The 19,282-nt window shown below is 34.1% G+C and overlaps 1 protein-coding gene across 4 annotated transcripts; it reads left to right on the top strand.

Moving 5' to 3' along the window:
- On the top strand, nucleotides 5,713-18,123 carry LOC105165919 (endoribonuclease Dicer homolog 3a). Of its 4 annotated transcripts, XM_020693787.1 has the most exons (27): nucleotides 5,715-5,980; nucleotides 6,145-6,280; nucleotides 6,477-6,660; nucleotides 7,293-7,406; nucleotides 7,848-7,982; nucleotides 8,132-8,201; nucleotides 8,467-8,531; nucleotides 8,631-8,762; nucleotides 9,449-9,601; nucleotides 9,940-10,063; nucleotides 11,137-11,242; nucleotides 11,356-11,548; nucleotides 11,633-11,793; nucleotides 11,944-12,162; nucleotides 12,293-12,558; nucleotides 12,956-13,221; nucleotides 13,326-13,365; nucleotides 13,477-13,834; nucleotides 13,905-13,999; nucleotides 14,276-14,511; nucleotides 14,593-14,802; nucleotides 14,992-15,468; nucleotides 15,946-16,215; nucleotides 16,366-16,692; nucleotides 16,837-17,065; nucleotides 17,308-17,419; nucleotides 17,621-18,123. In XM_020693787.1, exons 2-27 carry the CDS (start codon nucleotides 6,171-6,173, stop codon nucleotides 17,811-17,813), a joined length of 4,845 nt encoding a protein of 1,614 aa, XP_020549446.1. In that variant the 5' UTR covers nucleotides 5,715-5,980; nucleotides 6,145-6,170; the 3' UTR covers nucleotides 17,814-18,123. The 4 variants fall into 4 exon arrangements, with proteins under 4 accessions (XP_020549448.1, XP_020549455.1, XP_020549446.1 ...); XM_011085170.2 differs by having other exon boundaries at nucleotides 13,326-13,834; XM_020693789.1 differs by lacking the exon at nucleotides 17,621-18,123 and having other exon boundaries at nucleotides 5,713-5,980; nucleotides 13,326-13,834; nucleotides 17,188-17,325.

Here is a 19,282-nt window from a genome sequence, read left to right as displayed (position 1 = left end):
CTTCCCCCCCCCCCCACCCCCTATATATATACATATATCATTTTTTTCATTTAATTATTTTATTAAGAAATATGCTTTTTTATATATATTAGTAGCTCGTCAGGTAAATTAGAACAAATTCTCTGAAATTTGATATTAATTGAGACAATTATCTTTACACTCCTTAATCTATGATCTGTTTACACAAACCACCTCTTACTTTTTAAAAAAAAACTACACAAACACACCCTAAAAATAGGGGTAATTTTTATAATTATGCAAAAGATATGGATAGTTTGTGTAAATAGACCATAAGTCAGGAGCTGTAAATGTAGTTATTTCTTAATTTATTAATACCTCCTTGTTGTTTGGGGAATTACAAAATACCCCTCATTTTAACATCCGTCCAACAATTAGCTCATTTCATTATGTTTTCACTTGTTTTTTTATGTTGAACTGACTAAAATGTCTTTATACGAACTACAGAATAAATTTACTTAATATTTTTTAAAGAATAAAAGAGAAAGAAAGAAATTTCACCTCATCAGTTTTTTTAATATTTCTTTTAATAATCAAAGATATATCTAAATTACGAAAAAATATTCATAATTACGTCAAATTTGAGGAGAATTGATTTTAATTTGGTGAGTAAGTTGAGGCATGGATTGGATAAGCAGGAACAAAGAGGAAGTATGAATATCCCATGCATTTAATCTGACCCTACACACACACACCCGCATATATATACTGCTTATTCTTATCTTAGAAAGGATGAGAGAGGGCCAGCAGCTCTCCCTTTCAATAATATCCTCCCACCATCCAGGTCTGGAATTGTCAGATTTGTCGTTTTTCTAAAAAATAAAATTAAAAATTTTGTTAAAAAATCAAACAGGGTGGATGGAAAATTAAATCAAACAGAATTATCCATTTAATTCATAAAAAAAATATTTAAAAAAATTATAATTAATAATACACAAATTAATTCAAAAATACGAAATGAAATATCATGAGATACAATACTAGTAAATTAGCAATAAAAGATTCAAATGATCATTATTATTATTATTGTGGTGTTTAATGTCAAATGTTAAGAATTAATTACATCATATATTTATTAGGTATTAAATTTTGAGATTCAGTGTAATTACACGTAATTTTTTTGTGGTTTGGAAAATTACATTTAATACTTCTAAAATTTCTTTCTGTCTAATAAATAAGCTCCTCTGTCAAAACTCACTGAATTTGTTTATATTAACAAAAAAAAGACTGAATGAAAACTGATATTTACTTCCGATTGATTTATTACTAACTTATTGCAGACCATTCTTTTCTCTAACTAAGTTACCCTTATAACAATGAAAATACATCTCATCACATGCATTAAAATATGAAAATATATAAGGATAATTTGATCATAAAAAAAAAAATAAAATTGAACAGTAATAAATCAATACTAAGGCAGTCGAGAAAAAGTATGGATTTTTATCCAATTTTTTAGTTAATATTAACAAATTCGATGAATTTTAAGTAACGAATAAACTTATTTTTCAGACGAAAATAAATTTCAAAAATATTAAATATAATTTTTAAACTAAAAAAATTTATATATAATTGCATAAAATCTCAAAGACGAAACTGTAATTATTCCTATTTATTGTTAAAGTCGCTATACTAGAAGTTGATGGTCACTTGTTAATTGAAGTCATGATTTATTTAAGAAATTCGTATGGTGGGTGGAAGTGGTTGTGTGTAGATCCGCCCGTGTGTGTCAGATTTCGGTTCATTACATTACATTACACGACCGACGACGTCCAATTTAAAGTTGCATGGCTGCGATTTCCTAGAACCACGACGTCGTACGTTGGTCATACATCACAACACATGTTTTTTCTTTCTTTATTTTTTTCTGAAACGAGTAGTCGTGGTGGTACGATATTTTTGCGTACATCCAGTAAATAATTCTGTATATTTTAAAATATATTATAAATAAAAATAAAATATATAAATCAGTATATTACATTAATAAAAAAAATTATCAGCTAATGTAAAACTTGAAAAGTTGAATAAATTAGTTATTTTTGTTATGAAATACATTTTTTACATTAAAAAAAAATTAGTGCAGCGATGTCTCTGATTATCGTTTGTGAGTATAGAGAGACTTTTCTTTTTATATTAGTAGATAAAAATAATAAAAAAAGAAAATGAAATAGTTATAATAAATAATAATAATAATAATGGTGTAGGGTTTCGATAAAGAAGGAATTTAGAAGTAGTCTTCGAGGTCCAATTTGACCATTCCTTTTTCTTTTTTATGTTGTATTATCTTTTCTCTCTACATTCCCATGCCCTTCCCTTTTTGCTGTCACATTTTTCTTTTTCCCCAGTTTCTTTATCGAATTTGAATAACTGTAATATATTTATTGTGTAATTGATATATAATTTTAAAAAAATGATCAATCACATGACAAGTATGTTAAATTCATTTGCTTTTTCTTTCTCTAGATGTAAAGTTAATAATTATCAATAATAATAATAATTTGTAATTATTAAATATTTGTGATACGGTAGAGAGAGAGAGAGAGTAGAGCAGCCACCATTTTCTTGGAGAATGGTAAAGAGAAGAAAGAGAGAGAGAGATGTGTAGTAGGAAAGCATAAAGGCAAGTGGGGGACTGTATATGTATCTATTTTCATCGTCTTTCTTTGGGAAACGCTAATTACATGCAACACGTCTACTCCACACCCAATGTGCGGGCCGGGCTGGTTCAAATTAGGCTCGATTGGAACCAAGTCGGTTGTGTGTCGGTCTCAAATATCAATACTTATGATCAACCCAGCTTAGTGGCTCAGAATCGCCTTGTCTTGATAGGGCTTGGTCCGAGCTGGTGCCAATTATTAATAATGAATGAATGATGTGAAAATTTTATTTTATTTTTCTAAGTTGATTGTTTCTTTATTTACTTGTAAAATTTTAGTATATTAATTCGTTAACAAGCTTTGTTCATTACTATTCTTTTTAATTATAAATTTTTGTTTGATTTACTTATTATTTATTTATTCATAAAACAATCATAAAATTAAATAGTTATTCAAAAGATACCTCATTTTTGTAAAGAATAAAAATAAAATAGGCCTTGTTCGGGCCTCAACCTAATTGGTCTACGGGTTAGGCTTAGATTTGAAAACTGACCCAATTTGAGCCTATTTAAAGGTCGAGGATCACCCCATAACCAACCATAGACAATATTGGGCTGGTTCTCGGTCGAACTTTTCTCAGGCTGGTTTATGCTAGTTTTGGAGCAGTCGGACCCACTACGCACCTTGACTCCGCGCCCACCAACTGCTCTAAGATTAATCAAATTTAAACCAATCTCATGATAGTTGAATCATTTATCATGTTATAAATAAAATGTAAAATGAAAATGATCAATCACATCTAATAAATTTTGATAATGATTGATGTACGGTTCAAAAAACAAAAAAATTGATTAGTTATTTAAATATGTCATGTGATTGATCCAGGCATAATTGGGCTAGTCTGATAAAGAAAAATAAAAAGTAAAAGGACCTAAATTGGGCTAGTGGGAAAGCTTTATTTATTATTGGGCTGGTTTCTTGGTCCAAAACTTTTGTTCTCTTAAGATAAAGACTGGGCCTGGCCCAACTCACATTTTGGGTTTCCATGGAATCAAACAAAATTTGACTTCATTTCACACACTCAAATGCGCAGAGGATACTGCGGGTGTGCAATTTTCGACTAATGGACCGAAAATTTAATCGAAAATTCGGTTCGATTTTTTTGTTTTTTTGAGAAATTTCGGTTATTCTATTTGATTTTAATTTTTTATATCGATTAATCGGAACGAATCTAATATTGAATTTAAAATATATATAATATTATATTATGAATATATATAAATATTAAATATCTTAATATATGTATTTATAAAAAAATAATAATTTTATAGTTAACATATACTTAATTATTATAACTATTAATAATTTATAACAAATAAATTAACATTACATTTTTTTTATATATTTTTTTGATTAATTCAATATAAAAAATTGAATCAAATCAAATTAAATTTACTTTTTATCGATCCAAATCGAATATTACGTACATTGAAATTTCAATTAATCGAATTGAACACTCTAAATAACACAAAGTTGAACAAGTTTTGAGGCCTTCACTACTCGGACCAATGTTTCATTATTTATCGAATTAGCGTATTTTAGTTAATGTTTATAATAATCTTTCCTATTATTATTTGTTCAAATTGATATAAATGTAAACACCTAATTTTATTAATTTATCCAGCCAAGAAATTTAAGAGTTTTATAATATCTCATAATTATAATAAGATTAAAATCATTGTAATAATGGAGACATGAAATTTAAATAAATAAATAAAACAATTTGAATAGACACATTATTATGTGGAAATAAAATATAAAAAAAATCATAAACATCTATTAAAAATTTATTCTAATTGACTATCAAGATCGGAATAGGATTAAAATATGGTTTAAGGATGACAATTGGACTCGAATCCGATAGAATTCGTTTTAGATTCAGGGATGAGTTCAGGTATAAAAAATTAAAAGTGACGGGTAGCGGGTCCTAAGAAATAGGATAGGTCGGGTTCCAAGTCTGTAAGAACCCATCCTAATATAATTATTTAATATATATTATTTTACTTTATTTTGATAAAATAAACACTAATAAAATATTATATCATTTTATTTATTTATTGTTAGGTATTTGTTCAACAATTAATGAATTATAAAATTATCCCATAATACTTAATGACGACGAAGATGAAGTAATTGTTAATAATGTATAATTGCTATAAATTGTTTGGATTGAATAATTTCTTTTCTACTTGAGAATTTTTTTTTTACTTGAATATTTGAATTAGGTTATGAAAATTTTTATTTATAATTGATATCTTAAATTTTATATTATATAATATATATATTTATAAAATAAATAAAAAATAAAAATAATTGGGTTCATCGGGTTAGACGAGCCCCGGTGGGTTTTGTACTAGGATGAGGCGGGTTTTAAAAATAATCGGGACGGGGTGGGTCTCGAGCCCACCAAAACCAGCCAGTTGCCACCCCTAATATGGGTAAATTATATTGACACCTCTGCTGATATTAGATAAAAATACACAAATATTTTATGTCATTTGCACAATTACAGCTACATATTTCGGGAGGTGTTAAGTATAATACTTTTTTATGGGATGTTTGTGTAGGCTTTATTTTTGAGTGGGAAGTGTAGTTATAATAAGAACTATAATTTTATTTACATATATTTATAATTTTATAAAAAATTAAATAAATATTTATAAATAATTACATATATTTATAATTTTATAAATATTTATTATAGTTATAATAAGAACTATAATTTTAATTACATATATTTGAGTAGGGGTGTTGGGGTGAATGTAATTTACAAATTTTTACTTCCATTCCCATAGAAGGAAATGGGCCCAAAAGGCTAAAAGTGTAGGCCCACTTGACAGGCATAGTCCGTTTCTATAATTTTGGGCCTCGTACTTATAAATTGCATCGGTTGGTGCACAAACACCGACAACTCTCTTGAAAAAGCACGCACGCTGTAAGAGTATGTACTTAACACGAAGGTTAGGAGAATGTCCCAGACGTACATGTGCTTGATACGCGTTAGTAAGTATTCAATAACAGCGGATTATGTCCTGGGAATCAACCAAAATCTGTCAGTCAGTCCTTCAGTCCTTCTTGAGTCCACCCACAACGTTTGCTATTATTCCGTATTTAAGGGAAAAAATCATCGGAAAGCAAGTGTCGGAAGTCTTCGTATTCGGAGCGTCTGTAAATCTTCCTGTTTCTGCTTCTTTTCTTGTTCTTCTTTGTGGGTTCTTCCGTAGTTGTGTTTTTATGGCCCTTTTTTTGTTTTGTTGTTTATATTCTCTGAGCGCCAGCTTTGTGTGAGAATTGTTAGCGTTAAAGTGAGTTCTTGATTGATGCCCTCATCTCTCTCTCTCTCTCCCCCTCTCCCACACACACATTCCACACACACACCATTCTTGTTTTCTGTGTAGAAGATTTTACGATTTTCTTGAATAAACTTTTAGCCAACCCCTCATGTTTTTCTCGTGTGATCATCACACAGGCTGTTCAAGAAAAACTAGTGAAGCAATGGGATCCGCAGAGAAAGCAAAGCCAAACCCATTGAAGAGAAGCTTTGAGTCCTTGATTTCTTCGCAGAGTGAACCCATGGATTCAGAAGTTTCATTCATACCCAGAGAGTATGTGCCTGTTTTCTTATTTTTGTTGTATTTTTTTTTTGTTCTTTATAATTATTTGTGGGTTTTTTGATTCTTGAAATTCTTGGTGCACAAGGGTTTTGTTTCTTTTTCTCTTTCACTGTTTTATTTAACTCCTGGTATAAAGTGCCGTTTTCATTATGGAATTTCAAACTAATGCGTTTTTCCTGCATGGTAGCTACCAATTGAAGGTTTATGAGGTGGCAATGAGGAGGAACACTATCGCAGTGCTGGAGACTGGGGCTGGAAAAACTATGATAGCAGTCATGATGATTAAAGAAATCGGGAAATCTTTGAAAAATGACAATGGTGGTAAAAAATTGATCGTTTTCTTGGCTCCCACTGTTCATCTTGTTCACCAGGCATGTTTCCTTTACTTTTTTTTTTCTTTTTTGTGCTTGTATCATTATCTTGAGTTTTGATTTATCTTCTGAACTCTGGTGTATGGTTTTGGGGAAAATTATTCTTGGTTGGATCAATGATTTTCTAATAGTTTACTAGTATGCATGTTCTTGATAAGCCCTGTTAAATTTTGGGAAATCTTGTTTCTCCTCCTGTTTTATGTGGCTGTTCTTTTATGTTATCTCATTCAAGTAATTAGTTTGTTTATTGTTTGTGGTGGTATATCTAGTTCTGTGAGACATTTGATAATTGAAATGTGTATAACCGTTTAGCTGCTCAGCGATAGACACTTGGTGCAGCTGGAATTATAAGGAATCTCATATTCCGGTTCCAATATCAGGGGCCCAACCAGGTTTTGGGACAGCATATGCCATTGTAAATTTAGAAAGTTCCAGGAGTTATGTGTACACTAATTAACACCTGCTGCACTACAGGGTCGCCCCTTTTCCAGTTTTCATTTATTCTTTGTTATACCGTCAAACTATTTCCATTCTATTTTCTTATTCCAGTTTATGGACAAAGACTGTTGGAAGAAACTGAGATTTTCTATGTGCGTGCTGCTTATCACTATGTTACTGATTGTACATGGCAGCAATATAAGGAGATAAAATCTCGCACAGAGCTTGATGTGGAGGAATACTATGGAGCTAGAGGGGTTGATGAATGGAGTGCCAAGAACTGGGAGAAGGAAATCAATGAGCATGATGTTAGTTGATTGGCTGTCATGGCTACATTATTCTGGATTTCCTTGCCATGCATACCCTGTCTTTTCTTGTGCTTCTGTTAAAACTATACTCGCTCTTTTTTCGCATTTTCGGTCCTGTCCACTTAAAATTGTAACAATATATTTGCTGTTAAAATGCTAGCCTTTTTAGTTGGAATGCAACATATGCAATACACTAAGCCTACTAATTTATTGTTTTTTCATTGCTCTAAACTAAATAAAACAGTTTCAGCAGTTGGTTAAGCTTGCACATTGTGATGATCACTAGAAATTTTTCCATAGTTCTGTTTATATTGTAATGGTGCATGCTAGAAACTTGGATTCTTGAACTGCTTGTATGGTAGTCGCATTAAATGCCAACATAGTTTGTATGTCACCGGTTTTTATGCAACTTGGATCTTAATCTGGTGTCTTGTTCTTTAGGTTTTGGTCATGACTCCTCAAATTTTATTGGATGCTTTGCGGAAGGCATACTTAAGTTTCACAGTATGTTGCTTTCTGATCCTGGATGAATGCCATCGAGCTACTGGAAACCATCCCTATGCAAGAATAATGAAGGTCAACTTCATTTGTTTTTGCTATCCATATATCTTTTGATTAATAAATCTCCTATTCTTCCTCTTGTTGGTTATTTTAATGTTGGGTTATATGTTCCTCGTACCGTCGTACGGAAAATTTGTTGCTGATGGTAGCTTCTGATTGTGTAGGAATTTTATCATATATCTACAGAAAGACCCAAGATATTTGGGATGACTGCCTCCCCAGTGATCAGGAAAGGTAAGCCCAACTTGTTCTCTGGAAAATTTGTGTTTCTAATGCATGATTCAATGGATCTGAAAGTTACTGTTCTTTTTGGTGTGTGTGATTAATATGCGGAAATATGCCTGTGCCGAACTGAATAGATGAGCCCTTTCTTACTACGGAACCTTTTTTCTTTTACATTGTACTTTTTTAAGTAATTTAAGTACAAGATTTTTGTTTGTCATCTCTCTATCTGCGTGAAATTTTTCTGCACATAATCCTACATGCCTGTGTTCACCAGGGGTGTCATGTGCTATAGACTCTGAGGAGCAAATACGGGAGCTTGAAACTCTGTTGGATTCCCAGGTAGTGTTTTTGAACTGCATAGACTAGAGGTGAAGATGCATTCTAAGATGATGTATGCATATTTATTGGTTCATGACAGATTTTCATGTGGTTACTCAGGTTTATACAGTAGAGGACAGCATTGGTCTTGGGGAATGTATCCCATCAGCAACAATTACATGCAGATTTTATGATCCAATTCAACCTCCCAATTTGGAAATGAAAGTGAAATTAGAATCTTCATTTTCTAAGGTGAATTTGTAGGATGCCTATAATGGTTTAACATGGAAGCAGAAAAATTGAAAAAAGTGAGATCCTTTCATACTTGAAAATATTTCCTGTAATGATGATCCAGTGGAGCTCCACAAGCCTGAGATCCCTTCCATCATTGTGTGCACTCTGTTATTTAGTCAATAGATGAAAAGATAAAAAATAAAAAAGAACGGTATTTTGAGTTTGGTAGCAGTAATTAACAATGAAAGTTTTCTTGGATCCTCTTTGCCTTCAAAAATATGATCCTTGTTGGGATTTTCATGCAAAACGTATGTGTTTATAGCACCCTGCACTGGTAGGCTGTGTCCATCGGTTTTCCAAACGTATGAAGAGAAGAGATAATTGAGCATGAAGTTCATATTTTAAGGCAGCATATCACAGCTCATGTTTTCTTCAGTATCTGTCGATTTTATCCTTATTTAAACTTGTTTGATTGATGACTTCTATTTTTTTATTCCATGTTGCATAATGTTTAAAGTTAGAAGCATCAGTGTGCATATAAAGCTCTTCAAATCTGCGGGGATGTGGTTATCATATATGCAGAATTAGACAAATAAGTGCTGTATATATGGAGTCTTATCATGGGTAAAAAGTCATAATCTCTGGTTTCAGTTTTGTGTATAAATATGGAGTGCTTACTCTATCGCCTTGCATCCTGCGGACAGTTTGATGCCATTTTGCTTGACTTCCAAAAGTTGCTGCCAAGCCAGTACAAAGATACGGATGATATATACAAGTTGCTGCGGGATAGACTGGCCAATGATCATTCAAAAATTTTATTTTGCCTTGAAAATCTCGGGCTTCTGTGTGCTTATGAGGTAGATAGACACTATATCTGTATGCTTAAAGACTACTCGCGCTGTTTTATTTAACTGAAGTCAGCTTTTTGCCAAATCACTATTTTACTTAATTTAACAAGCATTTTACAGTGATGCACTAGTTACAACAGATTATACTATCTTTCTGATACTACTATTATTACTTTTAAATTGTGTGTTTTTATCATATTCCTTAACAAATATATATGTTTGCTCCTTCCGCTCTATGCTCTTCTCAACAACACAATGACTTTGGATAAAGCTAAGATGATCTTTATCAATAGTCGTTGATCTCCCTTGTTCTATTTTAACCCTATACGCCAATTTCTTTGTTGTAGGCTGTTAAAGTCTGCCTAGAAAATACTCCTAAGATTCAAGAAGAATGCCAGGTTTATAAGGAAAGTGTTGGGCAATACGAGAATTTTCTTCGGGAGGTTATGTCAATAATGGAAGGACCTGATGGTAAGTTCTACTCTTTTCATCTTAAAACAAATTTGCATGATAAGATATTTTTCCATGACTTCCAGCTTCACTTGTGCTCTTTACGTATTTTTGCAATCTCTCTGACGAAATCAAGTTCCAGAGCCAGATATGTACCATATATTCTCACTTCGTATAAACTTGAATGTAAGAACTTGGCCTGAAAAGCAAAAGTATTATATAAGTATAATCTGTAGGACATGGTTGCAAACAATCATGAATGCACACCAACAAATGTGACGGAGGATACTAACTGAAAAAAGGTGCTTTGTCGTTGTCTTGTAGAACATCATTTTTGGCTCCCTATATTTGGCAATTGATGAACAGAGCAATTTTCTGACTATGGACAGAAGTGTTGCATTTGTTAACTCTGGTCTCCTCTTTATTACTACATGCAATGCAAATATGAGACTTGAACTAGAACTTAGTTTATAAGTACAGTCTACAATGTTTATTTATGGTAACTTTAGCATCTTTCTCTGTCATGTCAATGCTTTTTATTGACCACGTGCCCTATAATCGGGAAGAGTGTTTGGTGCATCCATACCCATGTGCTTGCTGTAGTCCAAGTGAACAGGTCATATTAAGGATGTTGTTCTTCATTCAGATGTATGCCCCTGATCTGTAAATAGTAACGTGCTCCATTGAAAATCATACTTCCTCTATTCTAAAAAATCCCAGATCCAGGTTATGTTTGTCCAGATGCATATACCCTATAATCAGAACGTGAAAGGTAAACATTTCAATAGTCTTAATCCATCATGCCATACTAAATTCCCTTGATTGTACTTGTTTTTTTCAACAACATTGAATATTATTTTAGTGAAATGTAATGGAATGGGCAGGATGCATGTATTTGATGTCAACTTCTTTAATCCCTATTCTAATATTGCTGATACAGTTCTTCGAGTTAACATCTGAGATTCTTATAGGTATTCTTGTTTAAAGTGTCCACTTATATAAGTGTTGGAAGAAAAGGAATAACAGTAGCAATAGTTATAGAAAGAAAAAAGATACTTAGAATCTTACTATTCTCAATCTTACTGTCTTTGCAGAGCAGAAGAAGCTTCTGGATGGTGTGCGTGGTGGATCAGATGCGTTAGCTACTGGCCAAATATCTTCAAAGCTACATGAACTCCTTGAAATTTTTAGATCATTTGGGTAACAAGTCTTATGTCACTATTCGCTGGTATTTGTTCAGATGCTTTTATGGCCCACATTATCTGTTTGATGTACGGATTTCCTTTTTGACATTGTCTCTTCTAATGCTGCAGGAAAGAGACAGAGGTCCTTTGTATCATATTTGTTGAACGAATAATTGCTGCTAAAGTAATTGAAAGATTGATGAAGAAGACTACTGACTTGTCACATTTTAACGTATCATATTTGACTGGAAGTAACTCTTCTGCTGGTGGACTTACACCAAAAGTACAGACTGAAATTTTGAAATCATTTCGTCATGGAAAGGTGAGTTTTCTTATGGTACCTTGACATAAGAAAGTATTACAGTTTCCTTTCCTGTTTCCTTGATAGATGAGTAAGATGTTCTAGGTCAATCTTTTGTTTTCTACTGATGTGGTTGAGGAGGGAATTCATGTGGCCAAATGTTCCTCTGTAATTCGCTTTGATCTACCACAAACTGTTCGTAGTTATGTACAATCGAGGGGACGAGCTCGTCAGAAAGATTCTCAATACATCATCATGCTTGAAAGGTGACACATTCATGGATGCTATTTCTCTGCTCTAATCTTACCGTTGGTTTAAAATATATTCAAACAAGTAGTCTGGAGATGCCATCCACTTCTGCCTATCGAGTCCCATATCATGCAGCAAGTCTAACAAACGCTTGTTACATGTTCCAGAGGAAACACAAAGCAAATAGATCACATGTCATACATTACTAGGAGCGAGAATTATATGAAAAATACAACCATGAAGAGAGACCCTGATGACCTTGTGGTAAAAGCTCCAGTTACCAATGAAGAACTTGCATATGTCTCAGAGTCGACTGGGGCATCAGTAACTGCCAGTTCCAGCCTAAGCCTTATACAAAGATATTGCCAAAAACTCCCTGGAGACAAGTACATATACGTATCTTTCTCTTTTTTCTCATCAACAAGGAAATTAGCCGGATTGTTTTCTTTGGGTTTATCACTAGGCAGAGTTTTATCAGACATAATTTATCTAGTTAACTGTCATCTCCTTCTGCAGGTACTTTATTCCGAAGCCAAAATTTGAGCAGTTGGTGGAAGGGAGCTTGTATAGGTGTAAACTGATTCTACCTCTTAATGCAGCTTTTCAGACTATCATTGGTCCTGAAGCTCGCAACTTTCATGTAGCTAAGCAGCTTGTTTGCTTGGATGCATGTAAGAAGTTGCATGTAATGGGGGCTCTTAACGATCATCTACTTCCCTCCAATGAAGACTCTTCACAGAATGATTCCACCTCAAACATCAAAGTATTAGCTTCTGGAGCAGGTATGTATATAACACTGCGTCTGCCAAGTTCTTTTTCTTTTTTGAACTCAATAATTGGACATGCAAATCCCAAATATGTGGACGTGAATTGACTGAATAGGAAGACTTGAGCTATTGGAATCTATGTCGAGGCAATACTGTTGAGTCAGTTTTTGATTTATTGTATTAGATAAGCCATCTTATTCAGAAAAGTCATCTGCCTATCTGATTCATTGGCTGTATATCCATGCCTCATGTCTAAGTGCATGCTTAATATGTTTGCATTTATTATGCTTCATGGGTTGGGGTCGTTCAACTTGTATTATTACCTAAATCTTGCTGAATTTCGTGGAGTTGAATTGGTAATTGATTTTCTAGTTTAGTGCTTTCATAATTTGTTTGTATGCAATGCTTCTAGGAACAACAAAGAGAAAGGAATTACATGGTTCCATTAGCATCCGCATGCTGTCCGGAACTTGGGGAGATGATGGTGCCATTTTTCATGCATACAGAATCGACTTTTCTTGCAACATTGCTGAACAAAAGTATTCCAGTTTTGTACTTTTATTGGCATCAAAGTTAGACGATGATGTGGGGAATATTGAAGTGGAGCTGTACTTGTTATCAAAGTTTGTCAGAGCTTTTGTTTCATCATGTGGGGAAATACATCTGGATTCTCAGCAGGTTCATATCATATGTCAAAACTCACAATCTGCTTCATCGTATTGTCATTATGTAGTTTATATTATTTCATTCTCTGATTTGTAACAAACCTCCTTGCATAACAGGTGGCAAAAGCAAAATGCTTTCAAGAACTGATATTTAATGGTTTGTTTGGGAAATTGTTTTTCAAATCATCAGGAGTAAGAAAATTTTTATTTCAAACAGAGGAATCATTATGGGATCCGTCAAATATGTATTTACTCTTACCCTTGTCAGAGGAAACAGCTACTGAGAGACCATTGAAGATTAATTGGATGGGAATTGAGTCTTGTGTTTCAGCAGTGAAGTTTCTGAAAAGGAATGCTTGGTTAAATTTTCAGCACCCTGAAGCAATAAAAGATAAGTCATTCCCTCCTGCAAGTGGTTCAGTTATGACTAAATTCAATAGCGATATCATTCACTTGGCCAATATATCTGCATATGCGGATGGCCTCAAGGAAATGGTGGTTGTAGCCATTCATACTGGCAGAATTTATTCGATTCTGTATGCTGTTGCTGGTACATCTGCAGAAAGCCCATTTGAAGGGGATACTGATGCGAGTTATTCATCCTTCGCAGATTATTACAATAAAAAGTGCGTTGTTAAGGACTTTTTATTTCTGTTTCATACTTATTTTCCCATTATTTACTTTTATTAGTGCCAGGTATGGCATTGTTCTAAAGTATCCAGAGCAGCCTTTGTTGCTTCTGAAGCAAAGTCATAATTCGCACAATCTTCTTGTGGACTTTAGAAACGAAGGTTAGTCAAATTTCATGCTTGATGAGTTGAAATTTTTTCCCCTAAAGCTTGGAATTGGAGACGCATCATGTTCTTTTAATGCCTTTGCTTTTTGCACAATCATATTTTTTTATAATGCCTTTGTGTGACACTCTTGTTAGCATTTATCAGGACGGTGCATCGTAGTGGCCCCTCTTTGAACAATTGTTGAACCTTTTCAACAGTTTCTGCATGTGCTTTTATGTTTTTCTTGGTCAATAGGATTTGTATTCTAAGGGTATCTCCTAAGTTATTCAGGTGCTTCATTAAAGAATAAATCAAAAGATCTTCGAGAAAAGGTTGTGGGAAAGCCACAACAACATGCCCACATGCCACCGGAGCTTCTAGTTAGCACTGATATCAGAACAGATGTCTTGAAGCCGTTCTACCTGCTACCTTCCCTAATGCACCGGATGGAGTCTCTTATGTTGTCCAGTCAGCTTAGGGAAGAAATTTCTAGTCGTGCTGGCCATTTCGAAATATCAAGCTCTTTAGTATGTACTTCTATATAGTACCTTATTACTTTTATATTTGTATACTTCTGTTTTGAACTGAACTTTTACTTGCATAATTAGATTTTGGAAGCTCTCACTACTCTAAGATGTAATGAAACTTTCTCCATGGAGCGATTGGAATTGCTTGGAGATTCAGTTTTAAAGTATGCTGTAAGCTGCCACCTCTTTCTTAAGTATCCCAAGAAGCATGAAGGACAATTGTCTTCTCATCGTTCCAGGATTGTTTCCAACTCAGCTCTCCATAAATTGGGAACCAATTGCAAGTTGCAGGTGTGATTTGGTTACCTTTATCATAGCGGGCAGTTTTATTCAATTTTTCATTTGCCTCTCTTCATTTTCCTTCCAAGGGGCGTGTTTTTGTCTTAGCAAGAATTTTCGGGTACCTTGTTGAATGCTTCTCTTGCCTTTCCGAATTTATCATCTACTTTCTTTAAGTTCACTGTTTCTTGTTTACCAAAGGAATACATAAGAGATTGTGCATTTGATCCACGGCGATGGACTGCTCCAGGACAGCGTTCCATATGGCCTTCTCCGTGCCGCCACGGATTGGATAGCATGGAAGTCCCGTTGGACAGCAAATTTTTCAGTGAAGACGCAAAACTATTGCTTGGAAAAACCTGTGATAGAGGTCACCGGTGGATGGGTTCCAAAACCATATCTGATTGCGTTGAAGCTCTAATTGGGGCGTACTATGTCGGTGGTGGATTGACTGCTGCCCTTAGTTTGATGAAGTGGCTTGGTGTGGAGGCTGAAGTTGAGCTTTCGTTGATAGATGATGCTATTAGAGTGGCTTCTCTATATTCTTATGCTCCAAAAGCTGAGGATATCTTCATTCTAGAGTCGAAGCTTGGGTATATATTCTCCACCAAAGGATTATTGCTTGAGGCCATTACACATGCAACTGAACCTGATCAAGGTGTTCGCTACTGTTACCAGGTGTGTGCCAAAATTTTGAAGTTGAATACAAGGGTTTCTACCCTGATTATTTATAGGTTCTTCTAACCCATGCTTGCAGCAAAAAGATAGTTCAGGAAATGTATCTTGAAGTTCATGCTCCTCTATAACATTATATAGCTCTCTCCTTTGCTCCCTGTGTACGGAGAGTGTAGAGATTATTTGACAAACCTCGCAAAAAGAACCTTAGAAATCAAGAATTTTAACAGCACGTTTTAAATTTTTACCAGGTGTAAAGTGGAAATGTTAAATATTTACCATCACTTTGCTCCCAATACTGCAGTAGGAAAATTTTTTTTTGAAGTAAGACCACATTGTGCATTCAACTCTTCTAAAACATAATTCATTTTTCGCAACCTTTTCCTTGGTATTGGATAGAAATCCTAATTATTGGAGACACTTCACGTTATAAATTTACTGTCCAACTGACATCTTTCTAAATATATGGATCTATGGCAGCGGCTTGAATTTCTTGGTGATGCTGTGCTGGATATACTTATTACATTGCATCTTTATGAAAATCATAAGAATGTTGATCCAGGGGATTTGACAGACTTGCGTTCTGCATCTGTTAACAATGACAATTTTGCAATTGCTGCTGTGAAACGGAACCTTCACTCGCACCTTCAGCATGGCTCTTTCTATCTTGAAAGTCAAATATCAGAATTTGTTAAGCATGTAGCTGATATGAGCACCACGGTATTGACACCAGATACTAAAGGTCCCAAGGTAAGTTTTTCAGTGTCCAGCCGCTTACTATTATTAGTTTAATACTGTTTTTCATATAATCTTGTTTTCGATTACCAGAATCTACATTTGTCCTCCTGCCTTGCTTGTTTTCCAAGTGCATATTAAATGCTAACTTCTTTTCTGGTTTAGGTACTTGGGGACTTGGTGGAAAGCATAGCCGGGGCAATACTAATTGATTCTAGTCTTAATTTGGATAAAGTTTGGAAAGTGTTTAAACCACTGTTATCACCGATTGTGACTCCTGATAAGCTCGAACTTCCTCCTTCACGTGAACTGATGGAATTATGCGACTCTCTCGGTTACTTCATCAAAGAGCATTTTGCTGCAGATGGAGATATCGTGCGAGCAGAACTTAAGCTACAGCTTGAAGATGTTCTCTTAGAAGCTCAGGGTTCTGGACCTAACAGGAAAGCTTCGAAGGGAATGGCAGCTCTTTGTTTACTGAAGGAATTAGAGGTTTCTCTCTGCTTGTCTTCTTGTTCTTCTGATTAACGGTAGCTAATTGAGTAGAAAGTTTAACCAAGGAGAACATTTCTTTACTGGTGTTGCTGGAGCTTCGTATAGCATTTGAATGACTTGGATTCTTTAATTCTGACACAGTTGAGAGGGATTACATCTTCCAAACGGAGAAAAACTGATACAGATAATGTTGACAACTCGCCCTCCCCAAGGTCAGATGATAATATCCGCAGCCAGCCAGATGGTGAAGCTTCTGGATCAGCAACTGAAAAGCCGAAGCCACCTGAATTGCAGCCCGACATAAATGGAGATCTATTGAAGAGAGCTTGCTCTGCTAGAGCCCATGATTCGAAGACCGCTGACGTCCTAGGTATTTATCATTGTTTTCTCAAGATTTGCAACTTCAAAGAATAATGACAGTCAATTCCACAATCACATGCAGTAACTAGGTTCAAATGTGACATGGATTTCTGTCCTTTTTCTCACCTCCAGCTGGTACAATGAACACACACACACAAGAAGAGTTCGATTCAAGCATGTGCGCTGCTCATCATATTATGTCTGAGGACGTCGTAGAATTTCTTTCAAGGTTGTAATTTTTCTTTCTTACAGTGCTGCCACCTGTTGACATGAAGAAAGGAGGTGCGCGGAATTCGCTCTACGCCCTCTGCAAGAAATTACAATGGCCAATGCCTGCTTTTGATACAATGGAGCAAAAATCTAGGTTTGTGTTGCAGAAATTTCTAGAAGAGGTTTTATAATTTCAAAAGAGGAAAGGGAATAGTAAATAGTTGCGATAATTCCCAAGGAGTCGTTATAATTAACCCTGATTGATTTCTTCGTTTCATCTAATTATTGTTCTGATGTAAGACACAATTTTCTTGTGTCGAGCATTGTTGGCCTAATGGTAATTGCCGTTGCACAGAACTCCCATTCAGATTGGTGACAGAACAGGGTTCAATAGTTTCAAGTCACAAATCAGCCTGACCATCCCTGATTTTGGTAAAATCGAACTCATTGGAGAGGCAAGAGCCGACAAGAAGAGCTCTTTCGATTCGGCTGCTCTTGTGATGCTGTACGAACTTGAGAGACGGGGAAAGATCATAATAGGCGAATGAGTAAGCCACCAGAAAAGCTGACATATTGATATGGTGTGGGAATGCATGGTGAGACGAGCAACGGGCCAACAGGCGTACCCTTGGGTAGGAGCAAATGTCATTCAGGGTTCGACACTTTTGCTTTTATTCATCGGCCTTCGTTTCGATACACTCCCATGACTATTGAACTAATTCTTGATGAAAGATCCTCCTCAACCTTGCCCCCTTTTGCAAAGAATGGTATATGTATTTATGTATTTCCAAATTGGGGTGGAGGAAATTGTATAGCCTAATTGAATTTAAGTAGGTTTCATTTATCAATTTGGGAGTACTTTGGCTTAATAGATGTGTGCAACATATTTCATGTTTTAACATACCAATTCTGGGTTAAGGAGAAATCAAAACCAAAAGTTTCAAGTTTAAATTGTTGATGCTCCTAAAGATTAGAAAGGTGAAAAAATGTCGACCCTCCCATATTATAAAGGGTAAATTATAATGAACTTTTTGGTGATTTGATATAAGTATAACGGATAGTTACATATGTAGATTTTCAGTGGTTTGGAAAATTATATTTAGTACTTTTAGAGATTTGTTTTGTCTGACAAATAAGTGCTTTAATTAGTTAAAATTTATTGAATTTGTTGCTATTAACAAAAAAATAAATAAAAAGAAGATATATTGAACCTCGATTGATTTATGATCAATTTATTGCAGGTTAAATAATTTTTTTTATGATCAAATTATCCTTATACATTAATGCATGTGAGGAGATATATCATCATCATTGTAAGGATAGTTTAGTTCGGAAAAAATTGTTTGATTTATAAAAAATCAGTATTATATCAATTTAGGGTAAATATTAATTTTTATTCAATTTTTTTGTTAATATTGACAAATTCAGTGAATTTTGACCAAGCAGAGAATTTATTTGTTAGACGAAAGCAAACTTCAGCGGCGGGGTGTTAGATGAAAATTTTCAAACCACAAGGGCTTTATGTATAATCACCCCAAATTTATATTAGAGATATATTCACCTCTCCTAATATTTAGTGTAATTATACATAGACCCTCTGTGATTTGAGAAATTATATCTAGCAACTCTAGGGTTAGCTTTCATCCAATAAATAAGTCCCTCTATTGATTAAAATTCACTAAATTTGTTGATATTAATAATAAAACTGAATGAAAATCGATATTTACCGTCGATTGATTTATTGCAGGTCAAATAATTTTTTTTTTGACTAAACTATCTTTATAATATTGAAGATATACCTCCTCATATGCATTATCTTGTGAAGACATGTAAGAGTAATTTGGCCACAAATTTTTTTTTGACATATAATAAATTAATTGAAGTTAAATATATATTTTTAATTTTTTTTATTAATATCAACAAATTTAGACTAAATTTTGAGTAACTGATAAACTTATTTGTTAAACGAAAATAAATCTTAAGAGTGTTAGATGTAATTTTTTAAATTGGAGGAGGT

This window comes from Sesamum indicum, linkage group LG1, assembly GCF_000512975.1.
Source record: "Sesamum indicum cultivar Zhongzhi No. 13 linkage group LG1, S_indicum_v1.0, whole genome shotgun sequence".
NCBI classification, from domain to species: domain Eukaryota; kingdom Viridiplantae; phylum Streptophyta; class Magnoliopsida; order Lamiales; family Pedaliaceae; genus Sesamum; species Sesamum indicum.
The sequence above is the reverse complement of the archived record's forward strand: the minus strand, read 5'-3'. Positions and strand labels throughout refer to the sequence as shown.

Coding starts and splice junctions, on each gene's coding strand:
- LOC105165919 (XM_011085170.2), top strand. CDS start 6,171: ATGGGATCCGCAGAGAAAGCAAAGCCAAACCCATTGAAGAGAAGCTTT. Junction 8,763..9,448: donor TAGAATCTTCATTTTCTAAG/GTGAATTTGTAG, acceptor TCCTGCGGACAG/TTTGATGCCATTTTGCTTGA. Junction 11,794..11,943: donor TACATCATCATGCTTGAAAG/GTGACACATTCA, acceptor TACATGTTCCAG/AGGAAACACAAAGCAAATAG.